We start from the raw sequence: 19,928 nt of genomic DNA, 5'->3' as shown, positions 1-19,928 counted from the left end.
CACCAGACTCCACGGAGCTTCTTGATGTGACCACGGAAATGTGAACGGCGGCTCATTTGACCGCAGTTGGAAAGGATTGTAAATCAATGAAAGAGCATTTTGATGTTAGCTTTGATTATTTTATCAAGAACTCTGAGAAACCAATGATTGAATGTATTGATCACAGTCAATAAACATTGGAGAATTAGCTAAAAGAGTCTTTGGTGAACTGGAAGGAGAAAGAATCAGGATTTTGGAGGAAGTTCTGTCCATGAAGATCTTCACTTCCTCGTCCAGCTGACATCTGGATCAGAACCATACGGCTGGACATTACCCAGATTGATGGACATTTTTATGTGGCAGCGGAGAAGATATTCGCTAGCGAGACACAGACCTATCATAATCAGACGGTTGGGGGGAATCGGGGGCGGGGCTACTCATCTCAGCTCCAAAAGCCACGCCCCCTCAGAGGAGGTTTTTGAAAGGTTTTTGGAGGTTTCAGATCAACATCAAAAATGGCTTTTTGAGACATTTAGGTTGTGGAATTTTGGTTAAAAACTTCATAATCATGATTAAAACACTACTGGCAACATTTTTTGAAAAATTGTAATATTTCTGAAGCAGAAATGGTATTGGTCAAAAAACTGAAGAGCCAGCAATCTGTCAGACAGAAAGAATTCAAATGCTTGATTCGACTTAATTGAGTCGTCAGTCTCAGTTGAACTTCAGGAGGTGTTTCCATGAGATGGTAACCCTTAGGTCAAAGGTTAGAGAGGGGTCAGCTTAGCAGAACAGCTCAAGCTGTCTGGTTATAAGACCTGAACCTCCAGAACCTCCTACACATACTCTTCCTAACCCCCCAGACCTGCAGTCATTTAGTTAGATGAAGTTTTTGTGGAATCAGGCTCAGAAACATTCTTAATAAACCACAAACCAACATCCCAGCTAGACAGGAAGTGACGCCTTTGATCCCCGTTTGATGTTAACCCCCCCTCCACCTCCGTTAAAAGGCCGGCCCATGTGCCTCCAGGGGGGTCGCACACATTAACCCCGTAGTTCCTGCTTTGGGCTCTGATTTGAGTTTAAAAGGAGGGTGAACAAGTCTCTTTATGAAGGGGGGTGGCAGGGGCTGGGACTTCTTTTCTGCGGCAGCTGCATGCTGGGAGTTTGTTTCTGCCGAAGTGGAGCAGCTATCGTGTTGAGCTGTGGTCTAGACTCAAGCTGAGGAGCAGAAGGTGTTGATCTGAGGAGGATCTCAGTGAGTGCTGTCGCTTAATCTATGGGACTGTGGTGGTGGGGGGAGTGATGTTCCATGTCGGAAATTCTGAGACTACAGCTTTACTTGAGGTTCCTAGGGTTTGCATCAGACGCTGGTCCTCTTTGAGGAAAGATTTTTCCGAGCCTCCTTGAAGGCATCAGGAGCAGCTGATGGTGTTTGGTCTCGGAGCAACTTTCCAAACCTCAGGGAAGGACGTGTGCTCGCCTCCTGTTTGCTGCCTCGTCGGTTAGGACAAAGGTGGAAGTTTGTCTGTGATTTTAAACTTAAATGAGAACACGTTCATTTGGTCCAGTTTCGTAAAGGATGAATGATGCAGGATCTTTGCTTTCATGCCAGCATTGTCAAACATGTTTGCCAAAACATGTCTGCCAAAAAAAAATGTCTTGCTCTAATTTGGGTAGAACACTTAGTGTTCTTAGTGAAACACTAAAACCAAATCCTAGTTCTTATCTTGGTCCTTGAGAGTCCCAACCCTGCCTGTTTTCCAGCTCTGCCTGACCAGCTGACTCAAGTCATTCCACAGTGAACACACCTGATTTAGGTTGTCAGCGTCAGGCAGTCCAGGGAAAATTGGAAAACAGTCAAGTATTATGCCCGAATTCTCACCTTAATCTCTAACTACTAAAACAACAATATAGTGCAGGACTATCTAGTGCCCTGGATTTTGAAAAGCAGTTTGGACAGCATTCTCACTACGTTTCTTTCTGTTTTTTAAACACCAGATATGACATCATCGGTTTCACAAAGTGAAAATCAAATCAGTACAAACATTTCACGACATGTATTTATGGCTCTACTGTGTTCTGAAGATGAAAATGTGGATGGTTTATTACAAAATTACACTTAAACAATTGTTTTTGGCCAACATTTTTCAATGCATTGTGGTCCATATTCGCTAATGTAGTGAGCATTGAGGCACATGTTTTTCACAAAGACTTCTGGGAAATATCTAGGGCACTGTATTTTTAAGTGTGGACTCGGACTGCAATACAAAATGCCAAACGCACTATAAAGTGAGTAGTAAAGGACTTTGACATAGTCATAGTTGAAGCTCTTGACGAGCAGGGTTGGCCATCTTGCTTTAGAACATCGCCTCCATTGAGATGGTATTTTACATCAAACTGAGACTCCAAGCCAAGCGCCAATTTTCAGCTCTCAACCCCACACGCTTAAAGAGTTCTCTGTCTTTCATGCCAACTTTAAAGCAAGTCAGTTTTTGAATATTCAAAAATATATATATTTTTTTTCCATAGCAACTTTTCAAATACCTTACTTTTGGTTTAAAATGGTGTAACTCACAAAATTAGCGTCCAGTCTCCTGAAGGCATCCTTACGTTTTTAAGGTCATTGTGGGATCACTGCAGGTGAGACGAGAGTCAAACGTTTGTGATACATTAAATCCAGTTGCAGATGAGAAGACTGAACTGAAATGGAACAGACGTTCATCTCTTTCTTGTTTCAGGCTGCAGATGAAGAGGTGAGGGGATGAATCTGAAGACTGACGGGAACTCAGACACCTCGACTCTGCATCTGAGAGATCAGTGAAGGAGGAGGCAGCATGGAGGCTGTCAGCCCTTCTCTGCTGCTGCTGCTGCTAACCATCATGGCAGCAGTCTGTGCTCGCTCCCTGGTCTTGGTAAACTCTGGAGTTCAGGTGCCCAGAGGCCGCATGGTTTTCATTACAAACTCTGAGCTGAGCATCGTCGCCGACGCGGATGCCGACTGCAAAGTGGAAGTGGTGCTGAACGAACCGGTGACTCAGAGAGTGGGGAAGCTGAGTCCACAGGTCAGAGGAGCATGGAATGTTGCTGGAGAGTCTGCTGAGTCATCACTGTGTTCTGTGGGATCTGCAGGTGTTTGACTGCAACTTCCTGGAGGATGAAGTGAAGTACGTCCACAACGGCAGTCCTCTGCTGGACGAGGACACGGTGATGCTGAGAGTCTACAGGTCAGTCAGCAGGATCCAAGTCTCTGTTCAACCTCCCTCAGGAAGAGTCTGACAGTGAAAGAAATGTAGAGAATAGCGGTCTGCAACATTTCACAATAAAAGTTCCCTACAAACCAAAATGCTGCGAGTTACACCCCTCCATTTAGAAAGATATTCTTTATTTATATTTGTGACCATTAAGGTATTTGTTAAAAAAATGTAGCTTTCAAATATTTACAATATTTAAATTATAGTGATAATTAATTTTAATTATAAAGTAATATATGTTTCTATATAACAATTTATTATAATTTATAAAAAATAAATAAATCTATAATTTGTATTATTATTTTTACTTTTAACAGCAGCACAAGTTCATTTAAAAATCAAATACTCATTGTGTCAATTAATACAAATCAGTTTTTTGAGCTTTTAAGCGTATTATACTGTTCATTCCTCACTACCAACAACACCAAAGCAGTATTTGAACCATTCACACATTTTTGAGTAACACCTGGTTCACACTGCATGCAGAAGTGCCGCCTTGTTAACCTATGCTCTGGTTCACACCAGACAGGAAGCGCCGCAGATCTCCGCGGCCGGCTCGCACAGTGCAGTGATCGTTTCTCTGGTCGTCTGGTCCATTTGCGTCAGGGAGCAAAAAGCAGTGCCTCAGAGATCAGTCTTTGTACTTCTGAGTAGGAAACAAGTCTAGAAGGTCTACCAGGTTCATCCAGAGCTCCTAACTGACCATCACTAACTCTTAAACTGAGATTTTATTCTTCAAGAGCATCACCAACTTTGCTACTTTTCAGTCTACTTTGAAGCCCAGCAGCCTCTATGATTTCTGCGTTCAGCTTCAGGTCTGTGGATACTCAGATGGAGGTGGTGATCTTCAGGGTCCAGGTGGTGGAGACCCGGTCTGGTCTTGTGATTCTGGGCAGCACGCCACTCGTGGTTCCTCAGTTCTTGGGCTTATCTAACCCCATCAACAGCTCTGTGTTGACCATCAAGGCTGCTGCCGACCGCATCTGCACTGTCAGGTTAATGATCAGCGACACCAGCGTCCCGTCGGCAGGTCAACTGGTCAGGGAGGACAACGCCCCTCAGAGGAAAGGTTGGTCCACTGTCCTGCATCAGAGATCCGTTTTTTTTCTTCAAAAATGCTGGTAATAGTGAAAACTTTACTTTTAGATTTTATAGTTTAATCTGGGACTTGAGCTCTGTTTAGAGCTAAATGCTTCATTGGCATGTAGACGTTTTGCACATCCAATAATAGACTGTTTGTTTGTTTTTTATAAATACAAACTAATATGTATCATCATGATAACAGTAAATAATATTTCTATATATTCTGATGGGATCAGGCCTTAATGTGTTTTGCTATTCAGCTACAATGTGAAGTATGCTAAAAATGTGATCAAATAATAGAAAAAAGCTAAATGAAAAGCTAAATTACATTTTAAACGATTATAAAACAAGATATTTATCAAACTAACTTTGATTTGATAAAAATCAAACCATAAAAGTTATCTGCAGAATGAGAAACCTAAAGAATTTCAATTGTTTAATAAAAAAACATTTTAAAAACATCATGAAGTGTGTTTTTGGCGTTCTCTTGCTCTGATCCTCCAGGTCGACAGGTGGCGCTGTGTCCTGGAAACAAACCCTGTCTTCATGACACAGAGACACTCCGTCACCTAAAAACCAGCTGCCAGGACTTCTTAAGCCTGGGTCTGAAGTACCAACACCTCAGTCCTCCGACCCCACAGATCGACTACGTTTCCTTCAGAGTGGAGCTGCGAGAGCAGGCTACCAGGGCTCTGCTGGAGGTTAGGGCTGCACTAAGCTCAGTGAACTTTGAACTATGTTGTGTTGGAGGAAGAAGTTTGTGGAGGCTTTTCTCTGAAAGCAGATTGTGTCACGTCTTCTGAGTGTTTTCATGGTGCCATTGATTGGCAGACAGAAGGTGATGCCACACTTTGTGTTCAAAAAAGGCTTCAAAGATCCTTATAACATTTGTTAGCACTTAAAGATGAAAAACTTGTTTTACTTCTGACACGTCCACACTCAAAAGTGCGGAAGAACGTGTTGATTTTGTTGACACCAAGTGTTGGTTTTGATTAAAAGCTCGGCGTTATCGAAATGCTTCCTTTGTTTCAGTCGGAAGCAGTGTGGCTGCCAGTTCTGATCCACGGTGCGATGCAGAACCAACCCCCCAAAGCCGGATTCATGGCTTCCTTCATCCTGGAGGTGGACCAGTTTATCCTGACTCCGTTCACCACCGCAGCTTTGGACGCCGAGGACCACGAGTCACCGCAGGACAAGCTGGTCTTCAACGTGACGGTCCCACCAGGGGAGGGCTACATCACCCACCTGGATGACCACACCCGACCCATTCACTCCTTTAGCTGGTTGGACCTCCACCACCTGAAGGTGGCATACCAGCCACCCAACAACACCTCCCCCCACCGCCGGGACTTTGAGGTAGGGCTGTAGTCGAGAGAGACCACCAACATGGGTTTGGTTAGAAGAAAAAGATGCAACTGAAATCTTTGGAATGAAGTGATTTTCTCACCTAAGCGTCTTCACGGCTCACGAATGTGTAAGGTGTGTGCACACCTCCAGGCTGGTGACACCGCTTCATTAAGGACTCATTTGAAGCCTTAAACATTGGGGGTTTTCATAATAATCATTGTTGTTCTAGTTTCATTACCAGGAAACATGGAGGCTTTCTTACACTAAAGCAGATTAACTAGAAAATCCATCCAAACATGTACGGAACGAGGTGTCTGTTATCAGGAATGGATAATCACTGCAGTGGTGTGAACTGCCTCTGTGAAGTCTATTACTTTCTGACAATGGACACTATGAAGGGCATTATTCTGCTTCTACTTTGGTCATGTACAAAACAACCGAAAAATACATTATTCGTACTTTGTTATTTTTTAGGTATAAATAGTTATTAGTCTGCTCTCTCTTGGTGGGTGGAGTGTTCCTGCTTCAAGTAGAGGAGTTTAAATATCTTTGGGTCTTGTTCAGGAGTGAGAGAGAATCAGAGCAGTGAGATCGACAGGCGGATTGGAGCGGCATCCACTGTTATGCACTCGCTGTACCGGTTTGTTGTGGTGAAAAGAGAAAGCAAAGCTCTCAATTTACAGGTCGATCTTCGTTCCAGTACTCACCTATTTTCATGAGCTCTGGGTCATGACCAAAGGAACAAAGTCCTGACTACAAGCAGCTGAAATTAGTTTTCTCCGCAGGGTGGCTGGACGCTCCCTTAAAGATAGGATGAGAAGCTCGGTCACCCGGAGGGAGCTCGGACTAGAGCTGCTTCTCCTCCATATTGAGCAGAGCCAGTTGAGGTGGTTCGGGCATTTGGTCTGGATGTCTCTTGGACGCGTTCCTAGAGAGGTACCACGGGCATGTCCCACTGGACAGAGGTACCAGAGAAGACCAGTGACACGCTGGACAGGCTATGTCTCTCAGCTGGCCAGGGAACACCTCCCCAGAGGAGCTGAAGGAAGTGACCGGGGAGAGGGAAGTCTGGTAATCTTTGCTGACTCTGCTGCCACCGTGACCCGATCCTTGATGAGTGGAAGAAGATCGAGGGATATTTCCACTATTTGATATAAAATTATTCTCTCTGTGACCAAATCCATTATCATATGTGAGAAAAGCAGTGCTCCACATAAATCTTTATCTTGTTTTATGTCAAGCAGCCTCCTTTGTATCACATTCAGTATTTGAATCTCTAAATATTATGCTGTTGTTGCTCCATTTTTGTGATATGCTCAGTTCCCACCATCCCTTTGCAATTTGTGTGGGCCCAGAGCTTCATCCTAAGTTTGTTTTCCCGCCCCCATCTTTCGGTTTCTGTCACAAATGCTTAATTCATTTCTAAATCCCTTCCTTTTTACTTACAAAACAGTCTTTCTTTTTTTAGGTGGAGTTTCAGGCGATAGACTCCTCCTTCCTTCGCAGTCCACCCATGCTGGTGCACATCTCCATTAGGCCATCAGAAACCAGCGCCCCCAGGGTGTCCTGGAACCTGGGTATGCAGCTTTGAGTGACATCACAGCAAGTCACTTCCTGATTATGTCCTGATCTCACTGACTTGCTTTACTGGAGAACTGCTGGATTTGTATTTTTGTGGACTGAAGCAGAGCATCAAAGTCCACCTGTGATGTCTCAGGTCTGGACCTGCTGGAGGGTCAGTCCCGGCCAATCACGTGGGAGGAGCTGCAGATCGTGGACAGCGACAACATCAATGCGGTGTTCCTGGTGGCGGTGGATGGCCCTCAGCACGGACGGCTCAGTGTGAGGGGTAAATCACCCGACAAGCCTCAAAACTTAGTCCAGATTTGCTTAGAGAGTTGGAACCTGAAGCAGGCGGTGGTCTGATTCAGACCATTAATAATATTTGTATCGAGAGATGAAGATCCCTCCATCATCTCCACATCCTGATGGGAGCTGGGGATATGACCCCACCCTCTGAGAGCAGAAGATGCAGCTGACTGAAATCATCACTTTTAGAATAAATCTGCTTAAATGGACCATAGGCACAGCCTACTTCCGCATTCCAAACATGACTGCTCAATCATGGCAATGGACTGTTGTTTACATAAGAACAGTGGAGTATTTGGAGTTTAAAGATGTATTATGGAGCTAGAGTCACTATAAACAACACTGAAAAAAAAACGTATAAGATTTACTTAAGAAAATCCTCGTAACAGTTTGCACTAACAATTCCTAATTCATTTCACTGCATTTATGAATATAAGAACAACAACACTCTAGTAAATTTTATTTACATCCACAAGTAAGATTATGATCCAATCATAAGTAAATAAAATAAACATAAATTTCTCTAATAAACTTTACATAATATTAATGAAGGCTCCAAAAGTGATTAAAACAATTTGAAAAGTATATCTTACTAATACACAATATAACTTTTTGATTACTCATAAAAAATAGGTAAACTTCTTACCTATAGGTAAGAAGTTTACCTATTTACCTATAGGTAAACGTCTTTACTAGAAAAATCTCTGTATTTGCTTAATCTTTGAATTATTACGTAGATATTATGAGGAATAACTAAGTATATATTACTGAAGCAAAAAGTTTGTTTTTTCAGTAAATGTTAGGCACATTGTTCATCTTTCTAGCAAAATACTCCAAAATAAACATGCAAACAGGATTAAAATTGTCGTCCTACATAGCAAACTTTCATGGTAACTGACAAGGCTGATGTTATTACTACATAATTACGTGCAACCAACTCAAAAGCTGATGGAGATTCATGTTGGTGACACGTAATAGATTCAGGCAAGATGCAGATTCCTGCACTGTTTCACGTGTGTTACGCGGATCCAAAGCTAAATGCTGTTACTGGTCGCTGTATTTAATGAAGTCCCGTTAGATGTCATGCAGCTAGAGTGCAGCTGCAGATGTAGCCGCGATCAGAAACTATTTGGTACATTAACCTGAACCGGAACCATAATCATTACCTTAATCCTTCCTCCGGGTCTGTGCAGCCAAAAAAAAAAAAAAAAAAGCTCAGTACTGGCTTTACGTATTTAGAAAATTACATGTGAAAACTGTTGTCACTTTTCATTTGGGCTAATTTGGGCTAACAAGCATGAAAGACACGTCTGATTATCACTGTCATTGTCTTTATGACCTGTTAGTTGATTTTCAATTACTCCACAGCAGAGTGTTAATGCATTTGTGTAAATGTAATTTTTAGTGTCAGGTAGAAGCCGTCTGAGACGTAATTCCCTTTCCTAAAACATCTCAACACACACAAGGTTACCATTAGTGCACGCTGCTACCGCTCCATGAAGAAGGCAGAGGCTCCTCGTCAGCTGAGAGGAGGATCAGTGGTCCGAAAGTCCCTTCAAATATTGGTTAAATGTTTAAAGTTCTGTTAGGGGAGTTTTAAATGTTCTAACATAACTACGTTTCATCCCATGAAGTCACATGACCATGGTAGCGATTTGTGAGCACTAGGTGTTTGGTGTTTCAGGAAGGCAAACGTTGCCTTTTTGGAAGTCATTGTGTATACACATAACGACAGACTAACATACAATGTAAGGAAAAAATGAAAATAAACCAAAACCAGGGAAAGTACACAGAGATTTGGTCAATTGGCGCATACAGATAGCCACAAACGGAAGTAAACTAGTAAGTGGTCTTACTTTAGACTGGAAATATGTCACACAGCTCTGTGCAATGTAATAAAGTCAACTGTAAATGAATGAATGAATGGATAAAATGGCTTATTTCAAGCAATCAAGAATAATACATGAAAAAAAAATAACATCACAATGAATCACAAGTTGATCGCTTGAAAGGGAGTGGGAGGAAGCGAATTTATATAATCCCACCTGACTCGACCATACCATTTTCTCTATGTGAATTATCAATATCCGGTTCAGGACTTGACATCAAATATTTATACTCTACAATGAAAAATTCAGGTTATGAAGTATCATTAATATCATTGATGTGATCAAATTTCAAGACCCGGAACCGGTTGTGATACATAAAGGCTGAGAATAAGGAGCGCTGCATTGAACTAGCTTAGCTCAGTGGTCTTGTAGTAGAGTGTTCGTCCTGCATGGTTGAGAGTTCAAATCCAGGCCGACTCTGTTACTACACTAACTGAATAATTCTTCTGACTAAATTCAAACATTTTAAGTTTAAAGGTCATAGATAGTATATAAAAAGTAAACTTCAAGTATTTATTTATAGACTAAGCATACTTGTACTCATGATGCCAGAGAGGATGTGTTATTTCTGTCTGATGGTCTTTGTGTTATATATTGTTGTTCTTTTTGAAGTTACAACTCTAAAATATTACAAAAACACAATTGAGCATCCTTCATCCGGACTCTTAGATTATCACTGAGATGATGATTTTTCATCAGTGATGTTAACTCGTAACCTGATGCGTATCCTCTTGCGCTCTCCTCCTTCAGCCTCTCACACTTCGCAGACTGAATTCCAGAAACTCGTCTGGTCGTTTCCGCCTCTTTTCCTCCATGTGCTTTACTCCATCAGGGAGCGTGGAAGCATATGTCTCAGTGTCCCGGCTCGTCCTTCCTAATCAGGTGGAAAATGGGGCTGGGGCCACTTTGCCAGAGGCCGCCTCTCCGTCCTTGTTTGTCCCTTCCAGCCCGGAGAGCGTGGCGGCCGCCGCTTTGTCTGAATGGCGGCGGCACGCAGCAGATTGGAGCAACTTCTGGTGTTTCATGCTGACGTGCACATGCAGCAGATGCCCTGTCCCCAAACAGGTTTCATGCTACCAGCCAGGACGGGGGAGGGGTCACCTCAGGGCATCCAGGAGGGCAGGATAGATTCTTGCCAGATAGGATGCTGAAGGTCCTGGTGATGCTGCTGTCAGGGTCAGATGGATCTAGATCTGGATCCTGGATCATCGCCTGAGCCTTCTACAATCAGAGCTCAGGAATCGGTTTAACATGAGATCTCACAAACATCCAGAGGAATGGATTCTGAAAAACTGTTCTTTTTGCTCAGACTCAAAAACCTTCACACAGATTCACAAACCTTTAGATAGACTCACAAACCTTCACACAGACTCACAAACCTTTACACAGACTCACAAACCTTCATACAGACTCTCAAACCTTCACACAGACTCACAAACCTTTACACAGACTCACAAACCTTTAGACAGACTCACAAACCTTCACACAGACTCACAAACCTTTAGACAGACTCACAAACCTTCATACAGACTCTCAAACCTTCACACAGACTCACAAACCTTCACACAGACTCTCAAACCTTTAGACAGACTCACAAACCTTCATACAGACTCTCAAACCTTCACACAGACTCACAAACCTTCATACAGACTCTCAAACCTTCACACAGACTCACAAACCTTCACACAGACTCACAAACCTTCACACAGACTCACAAACCTTCACACAGACTCACAAATCTTTAGACAGACTCACAAACCTTCACACAGACTCACAAACCTTCACACAGACTCACAAACCTTTAGACAGACTCACAAACCATCACACAGACTCACAAACCTTCACACAGACTCACAAACCTTTAGACAGACTCACAAACCATCACACAGACTCACAAACCTTTAGACAGACTTAAACCATCACACAGACTCACAAACCTTCATACAGACTCACAAACTTCACACAGACTGACAAACCATCACAGGGACTCACAAACCTTCAGACACTCTCACAAACCATGAGACACCCCCCCCCCCAACCTTTATACAGACTCACAAACTTCACACAGACTCACAAACCATCACAGGAACTCACAAACCATCACACAGACTCACAAACCTTCAGACAGACTCACCATGACTCACAACTCATGATACACACCCATAAACCCATTACACAAACTCACACATGCTCAAAAACTATTACACAGACTCACAAACATTTACCCTGACTCACAACTCTTCACACACTCACAAACTCTAGAATGAATCGTCCTGCTGGAAGCTGCATGTCGCTTCCTCCGTTTCTGCATAGAAACCTTCATCAGCATCAGATCTTTCTTCCTCTTCTACATTCTTTCTTTTCCTCTTCTTCATCTGTTTTTCTCTTCAGATAAAGTTTGGCTCGGTCCGTTGAAGTGTTAGCCTGCCAGGAAGTTGCTCTGCAACGCCTTCAGCCAAATGGACGTCTGCCTGTCCCACGTGCACACAGCCATACGCGCGTCCTCTTCTTTATGGGCCTGCTGCCCAACGCCACCTTTGGGCCCAATTACCAGGTTGTTTCTGTCTCTTGGACTGCGTTCCGGTTCCCTTTGGTGACGTCGTTAATGAGGTTCGGGCTCACGACCGCACGTCTCTCAATCTGTCAGCTGACCTTCTGTGTCTCTGGCACTCCTGCGCAGACAGGAAGTCCCTCGTCCTGGCAGCCGTGTGGCCGGTGGGACGGGGGCCGTGTTTGCCCCGCCAGTGCTCGCAGCACGGGGGGCCGCAGGAGCCCGCCGTGCCTCCAGGCGCCGACTCAAACCTGTTATTTTCAGGTGACGGTGGCAGGAAGGCGCACGCTGCAAACGTAATTGAATCAAAGTGTGAGGATTTGGCTGGAAAGCCTCCCAGAGAGCACAGCTGACAGATGGACAGGCTCTTCCTCCATGTAGGACAGCACGCCTCATGTTGGGACTCTCACACTTCCGATTCTAATGAGGAAAAGCGGGAACACTGAAAACACAGCAACAGAAGTTTGTCCGGGAACGGAACCGGAATGGCTTTCGCGTTGAGGACACGTTTCCACCTGCTCTGCAGGTACTTGCTCTTCAGGTTAATGGTCATTCAACACAAAATCATTAACATACTGTAAGTTTTCAACGATAATTCCAGCAGATTGTGAAGGAGAAAAGCGGCTCAACGAGCCGCTTTTCTCCTTCACAATCTGCTGGAATTATCGTATTCACGGTTGAAAATTTACAGTAAATCAAAGATATCTTAATGAAAGAAAAACACAAAAATATACAAACATGCACTCTCACGTATTGTCACAAACATTCAGACGCCCGGATCCAAGTGCAGCAGGTTTATTAGGCACTGACGGGACAACAGACAAAGCTAAATCAGGATCAGGCAGGCAGGGGTCAAGCATGAGCATGAGGGCATCAGAGAACAATCAGTGGTCTGGGTCCAGGCGAGGGTCAGACGAAGCAGGGTCAGAGGAAACAGAAGATCAGCTCAGTGATGCAGGCGGAAACAGACTTTGCACTAGTAAATACTGCTGGGAGTGATTACTCATGGGAACCAGCTGTGGGGCTCCTGGGAGTAACAGCAGGGGCTGATGGGAAGTGAAGTGTGGAGAACCAGGAAGTGGTAGAAATCTGGAGATAGTTACAGGTGAAGGCTACAGAGGGAGATGGGACTAATTCATGACACGTATATACATTTACATACTATAAACATAATATATTTAAGTGCTATATTAAATAACACACAACAGTGATCTGTTAAATCTGATGTGTAGTAGTATTGTAAGAAAATATCCATTCTGTAAAATATTGCGATGGCTTATTTGGCAATACTTGTATCAATTTAAAATACCGCCATATTCAATTATTTATTTAAAAGCAAACATTTAGTTCAACCTTACTTTTGTTTTCCATTTCCTAAGTTACCAGAATAAAAGCAGTTGCAGTACTTATTGTTCTGACCTTCAAATTTTAAAAGTGTATTAATATTAATTTAATTCTTAAGTCATAATTTAAAAAAAATTGTCAAATATTGTCTTGTACTGTCTTAGGATATATCGTACTATGATATGGGTATTGCAATACGTATAGTATTTCCAGGAACTTGCCAATTCTCACCCCAATTGAAACTTTTATGTTTATTTTAATACAAAGTTAGGTTTTTTCTTTAAATGTGAAGCACATCTTAAGATTTATATATTGTTTGTTGATGTGTTTTTATATAATAATTAATATATAAACAAATATTTCAATTTCTACACTTCCATCCTGTCAAGGCGAAATTTAATTATTATTTAAAAGCAAACATTAAGTTCAATCTTACTTTTGTATTACACCTAAATATTTCCTAAATTACCAAAATAAAAGCACCATGAATTTACTTTGGTAAAACCAACTTGTTTATGAGATACAGTTGCACTTCCTAATGTTCTGATCATTAAATTTAAAGTGCATTAATAATCAGATAATTCTTAAGTCATAGTTTTAAAAGAAAATAGTGAAATATTGTCTAGAACTGTCTTAGGATAAATCGGGATACGTATTGTATCATGACACATATTGCGATACGTATAATATTGCCAGACACTTGCCAAAACTCACCCATATTGTACCCTTTATGTTTATTTTAATGCAAGTTTTTTTCATTTATTGTGATGTAAATTTCAAGATGTATGTTGTTTGTTGCTGTATTTTTATGTAATAATTAATATAAATAAATGTTTCAATTTCTACACTTCCATCCTGCCAAGGCGATATTTAATTAATAATTTAGAAGGAAACATATAGTTTAGTATTACTTTTGTTTTCCACTTAAATATTTCCTAAAATTACCAAAATAAAAGCACTGTGAATTGGCTTTGGTAAAACCAAATTGTTTTAAAGTGTTTAATGTTCTGATCATTAAATAACATGTATTTTACAATTTTACTTTTTTAAAAAATTTATTAATATTCAGATAATTCTGAAGTCTTAATTTAAAAAAGTAGTGAAATATTGAGATATATTGGGATATGTATCGTATCACGACACATGTATCGCGATACATATCATATCGCCAGATTCTTGCCAATACACACCCCTAATGTGTAGGCTATTTCACACATGACTATAACATGTACTTGGTTATGTACATATAACATCCAGAAACGTTAACGTACATATTTATTCCTACATGTTTTGCTTGTAAAAAATGATCCAGGAGGTCAAAATCATGTGGTAGAAGGTTTATCTTTTTCAGTAAGGTGATCTAATGTTCAGGTGCAGTAGTCAGACATCATCCTGTGAAGTTTCTCACTCTAATAGTGATCTACTGGTACATGAATTGAAAACTGGTGGTAATCTGGAAACAGACTTTGACTCCTCTCGTGCTCCCCTTTTTGCTGGATGCAGGAGGAAAGGCGTTCATGTTTCAAGTACGAGACCTGAAAGAGGGTGTGGTCGTCTACCACCACTCTGACAGCGACACCACCCACGACCACATCGTGTTCCGCATCAGCGATGGCCGCCACAGCATCCGACACAAGTTCCCCATCAACATCCTCCCGAAGGACGACTCTCCGCCTTTCCTCATCAACAACGTGGCAGTGGAGGTGCAGGAGGGCGGAGCCGTGCGGCTCGAGGAGTTCATGCTTCTCGCCTCAGACCTCGACTCCAGCGATGACCACATCCTGTTCCAGGTCGTCGCCCCACCTCAGGCGGGGCAGCTGATCAGGAGAATCTCCACTCTAGAGAACGGTGAGACTGTATGGAGCAGAAATTAAACAGTTCCTCCATGTTTGGTGTATTGAAGCGGTTTGGTGTCTGCAGCCGTACCAGTGGATCATTTCCTGCAGAGGGACCTGACCCAAGGTCAGATCTTCTACCAGCACTCAGGAGAGGAGACATTTCTGGATTCCTTTGACTTCACTCTGGCTGACAGTCACCAGCCGCCACACCTTTCTCAGACATATGTAAGTCAGAACCAGCAACATGATGACGTTTCCAGAAGCCTCCTCAGACCTTTTGTGCTCTCTACATACAGACCATGGTGGTCCACATCTTCCCTGTGAAGGACCAGCTGCCAGTGGAGGTTCCTGGCAGCGTCCGCTCACTTACAGTTAAGGAGACAGAGGTCGTCTTCATCACGCAGGCTCACCTCCACTTCACAGACTCAGAGGACCCAGAGGCAGACCTCACCTTCATCATCACACAGCCGTGCTTCAGCCCAACGCGTCCTGAGTGAGGAGAGCGGCCTGACCTCCAGGACGCAGAGAAAGAGCGGCGCTGCCTTATGTTTGTGCTGGTTCTTTCTTTCCAGGATGATGGACGCAGGTCGTCTGATCTACAGCGACAGCACCAACGCCATGAAGAAAGACAACATGGTGCCAGGCCTGAAGTCCTTCACACAGGTGAGCAGTGGAGGACTTATAACACGAGACCCTCTGCAGAGGATGTATCAATTACTTCAGCCAAAAGAATGCAAAAGAAACAAAAATACTTAAAATGATGGAATAAGATGTCGCCAGGGACTATGGAGTAGTGTCAATTGAAAGAAGAAAATTTCCCAAAATCCCCCCTCCCCCCAAACGTACACCTTCACCCCCCTTTTCTCTCCCTTTTTTTTACGATGGAAGAAACATAATTTATTAATGTATAAGAATAACAGCTATGAAGAAAAAAGTAACATTTTCATAAGAACAAAACTGACTTAGTTTTTACATGAAAAAAATGTTTTAATTTAATCAGAATAAAGCGGCACAATTACAAAAAAGGAAGCCAAATCCAGCAAGATTCCTAGTGCGATCTCCATTCCATTTCTCTAAATTTTCTACAACATAAGTAAAACAGGAAATGTTGGATTGTTTTTGGTGAAATACAAAAATCTAATCGTGACATTTTATATTTGAAAAAAAAATCAATTCTTTTCCTAGTAAAATTTTGGCTTTTTCCTCATAATTTTACAACTTTATTCTCATAAAAATTGTCAGTTTCCTTATTATTTGAAAATTTTACTTTAATAAAATTTTTATTTTTTTCCTTATAATTTTACACCTTTATTCTCATCAAGTTTTGTCTTTCTCCTCATACTTCTACAGCTTTATTCTTGACTTTGTTCTTATCATCTTATGACTTCTCATTATATTTTGACTTTCTTCCTGAAAATTTTACAACTTTTTCCCTGTAAAATGTAGGCCATTTTCTCTTAATTTTACAACGTTATTCTCATATAATTTTGACTTTTTTCTCATAAAATTATGACTTTATTCTAGTACTGTCACAAACGGGCAGACAGCTGGTTCCATGTGCAGCAGGTTTATTAGTTCAGACAGGAACTAACCACAGCTATAAGTCCACAAAACTAAATCAGGGTCAGACAGGCAGAGGTCAACCATGAGCATGGGAACATCCAAGAAGAGAGTAGAGAGTCAGTGTCCAGGAGAGGGTCAGGGCAGGCAGCAGGCAAAAAGATAGAGCAGGGTCAGAGACAGAAGATCAGGTCCAGAATGAAACGCTCGGTAGTGCAGGCAAAGTGGCACAAACAATACTTCGCACAGAGTGAGGCTCTGTGTGCTGCTCAAGAAGCAGGTGGGTGATTGTGTCAGGTGAGTTAGAATTCTGGAGTCTGCTGCCGCTGGTGATCAGAGTGGGAGTGGATTTTTTTTTCTCATAATTTTATGACTTTATCCTCATGAAATTTTGACCGTTTCCCAATAATTTTACGATTTTATGCTCAAACATTTTATAATTCTGTTCTTCTTTTCCTGCTTCCTGCACTTTAGAAAATGCGGCAACTAATTTCTTGCTTGCTCTGTGCCTTTTTATGTATCATTTTACAACAACTAAGCTTGTTGTTATTTGTTTTGTTGTTATCTCTTGAAAAGCCTTTCTTGGCTTGCTGCTGCTGGAATATTCCATTGGTGCAGAAATGCTGGTGGAGGACAAACACTTTCACATGAGAGAAGTCTTATGCCATTTCAGTGATTTGTGTTTTTTTATGACAGTTGCATAATAATGGGCATGTAAATTATTTTATATTGTTATTAAGTATTCAACCGAACACCTTGGGGGCACCAGACAATTGCCTACCTTTGCTTAAAAGTAAGTCCACCCCTGTAGGTGAGCAGCACAAATCAAAGCTGCTTTCATTTTCACTGTATCTGTGTGACAATCCGCCATTCTGTGGAGGAAAAAAAAAATATTCCAAATGTCTTTGAAGTGGATCAACAGAAACTGTACGGATTTCTGCTGTCTGAAAATTGTTACAGTCGTGATTTTTCTTTTTTTTTACATGAGCTCTTAGTAGATTATCTTTAAAACAAAGAAATCAAAAGATAATTTGATCTCCAGACCAACTGTAAGAAAACTTAGTCACTTTAAAACTAGATCTAGATGGTTGAAGATAACAATGTCCTTTGTTCTCCCAGCATGCAGTGGGCCACATGAAAGTGGCCTTCATGCCTCCCGTGGAGGACATCGGTGTCGACCCGCTCTTTGTCCAGTTTGTCTTTTCTGTGACCGACCAGCACGGTGGCACCATCTCCGGGCTCACCTTCAACATTACCGTCACCCCCGTGGACAACCAGAAACCGGAGGTTAGACGTTTGAGGTTTTGTCAGTCCTCCTGAATATCTCGTCTTCTGAATTTTCATTTGTTGGTTTTTCAGGCTTTCACCAACTTGCTGCAGGTGGAGGAGGGGGGAGCCACCTTTGTGACAGAGGAGCACCTGCTGGTCCAGGACCGGGACAGCCGGGAGGAGACCCTGAGGGTGGAGGTCCAGAACACCGCTCTTCATGGTCAACTGGAGCTCCAGGGTCGTGTTCTGCTGAAGGGAGATGGGTTCAGTCTGCAGGATCTGAGAGGTCTGCGCCTCAGGTGAGATAACTCGTTTTAGACCTGGAATCTAAACCAGAGCGACAGAGGTCGCTTTGTAAATAGATGGAGGAGAGATGATCCTTTGAATTACTGTGAAGGTCAGAGGGAGACGTAGCTGATGTTAACTAAAAGGAAGGGGGAAGATGTATCTTCATACACCAAAAAAGAGCTCAGGTTTAGCTGATGGCCACTTCCTGTTCTGCAGGTACGTCCATGATGACTCGGAGACCACTGAGGATGAGGTGGGTCTGAAAGTGACAGACGGCGTGAACTTCGCAGAGGTCGTCCTGCACATTCAGGTGAATCCCCGGGTCCACCTGTAATGAGCCCGAAAACAAACGTGTTCTCAGAACTCAGAAATCCACCAAAGACTATTCTGGATCTCCATCAATGAATCTGGAATGAAGCCATATGGGGGCAGTTTCTATGTGCCGGTGCCACATGTAGGCAGATGTGATTGAGTTTGACACTCCTGCTCTAAATTGTCCCTAGGTGTGATTGTGTGTGTAGGTGTGTGACCTGTCTAGGGTGTACCCCACCTTCCAACAAGAGCCTAACCTGGCTAAGAAAATGGATGGATGGATAGAATCACAAGTGTGAATCATAGTGTGATTCTCTGTGGTGACCCATAAAAATGAGCTGTAAGGAAAAACAAACAAGGCAACACCTTCTCACTTCCAAGTCAACACATATTGACTTTTGGTTAAGGACCCCCTAACTAAAGACCAATTTTGGGTGTCCCCAACTCATCAATTTTTTGACGTGCTGGCTGTTCGTTTAATCAAGGGTCCTCAACTCTCGGGATGCGGTACCGGATGGGAACTGGTCCTCGAGACTCGTCCAGTACTGGTACCTTAACCCGGTATCGGTACCCTAATCGTTACCCGGTACTGGTTTGCGTCAGGTACCATGCGTCAGGTACCATGCATCTGATACCGGTTTGGGTCCAATATCGGGTCAGGGTACCGGTTCCAGGTTTTGGTATCAGTGCGCTATGCGTCGCGGTACTGAACCAGTTCCGGTTCTCTGCCTGGAGGTTGGGGACCCGTGATTTAATGTGAATAGTCAGTACGTCAAATAACGACGAGTCAGGGACACCCAAAACGTCAAAAAGTGGATTCTTAACCAAACGTCAGGATGTGTTGACAGTGAAATGAGAATGTGTTGGACAAGGAGTTAATCTGATGGTGTTTTTTTTCTTCTTGTTTGACACTCTTCCCAATTAAAATGAACTGCAGACAGGAGGACCATCCAACCCAGATCCAAACACAACTCTCTATCAGCTCTATCTTTTCCTTCCCCGAGTTTTCACTGTGCTGTGTTTACTAAGCCTTAATGCTGAGATATTGAAACTCCCACCATGCTTTTCCTGGAAAAAGTCTAGACAGTTAAGATAGTTTATCAGTTCAAATTTAAATGAGCATCTGATGTTTGATGTTTTTTTTTACCCCCAGGTATCCATGACCTTCAGCTCCTACATTTTAAAGCCAGTCAGCTGTAAAAAAGTTGACCAGTTCCTCCATCCCACTTTATTCCAAAGGTTTTAGATGTTAAAGGCCTCGTGCGGTGAAAATCGTGATTTTTCTTAAACTGCAATAAAACATTAGTATTTATGTCACAAATGAACCCCCGTATAATTATTTTGT

General features: G+C 42.4%; 1 protein-coding gene across 4 annotated transcripts in view; it reads left to right on the top strand.

Moving 5' to 3' along the window:
* Positions 1 to 19,928, top strand: part of frem1b (Fras1 related extracellular matrix 1b) — a 60,260-nt gene that overhangs the window by 14,934 nt on the left and 25,398 nt on the right. For 3 of the 4 annotated variants that reach the window (XM_036211443.1, XM_024258679.1, XM_024258677.1), the window contains 14 exons: positions 2,721 to 3,044; positions 3,112 to 3,206; positions 4,043 to 4,302; positions 4,821 to 5,017; positions 5,349 to 5,672; positions 7,132 to 7,240; positions 7,381 to 7,512; positions 14,820 to 15,164; positions 15,237 to 15,379; positions 15,451 to 15,647; positions 15,727 to 15,817; positions 17,834 to 18,001; positions 18,074 to 18,282; positions 18,488 to 18,581. In XM_036211443.1, the coding sequence (XP_036067336.1) occupies positions 2,817 to 3,044; positions 3,112 to 3,206; positions 4,043 to 4,302; positions 4,821 to 5,017; positions 5,349 to 5,672; positions 7,132 to 7,240; positions 7,381 to 7,512; positions 14,820 to 15,164; positions 15,237 to 15,379; positions 15,451 to 15,647; positions 15,727 to 15,817; positions 17,834 to 18,001; positions 18,074 to 18,282; positions 18,488 to 18,581 (2,592 nt within the window). In that variant the 5' untranslated portion in view covers positions 2,721 to 2,816. Of the gene's footprint in view, positions 1 to 1,030; positions 1,238 to 2,720; positions 3,045 to 3,111; positions 3,207 to 4,042; positions 4,303 to 4,820; positions 5,018 to 5,348; positions 5,673 to 7,131; positions 7,241 to 7,380; positions 7,513 to 14,819; positions 15,165 to 15,236; positions 15,380 to 15,450; positions 15,648 to 15,726; positions 15,818 to 17,833; positions 18,002 to 18,073; positions 18,283 to 18,487; positions 18,582 to 19,928 lie in introns of those variants that run through there. The other variant, XM_024258678.2, reaches the window with a different exon arrangement.

The sequence above is a fragment of the Oryzias melastigma genome, linkage group LG4, assembly GCF_002922805.2.
Source record: "Oryzias melastigma strain HK-1 linkage group LG4, ASM292280v2, whole genome shotgun sequence".
Lineage (NCBI taxonomy): Eukaryota > Metazoa > Chordata > Actinopteri > Beloniformes > Adrianichthyidae > Oryzias > Oryzias melastigma.
The sequence above is the reverse complement of the archived record's forward strand: the minus strand, read 5'-3'. Positions and strand labels throughout refer to the sequence as shown.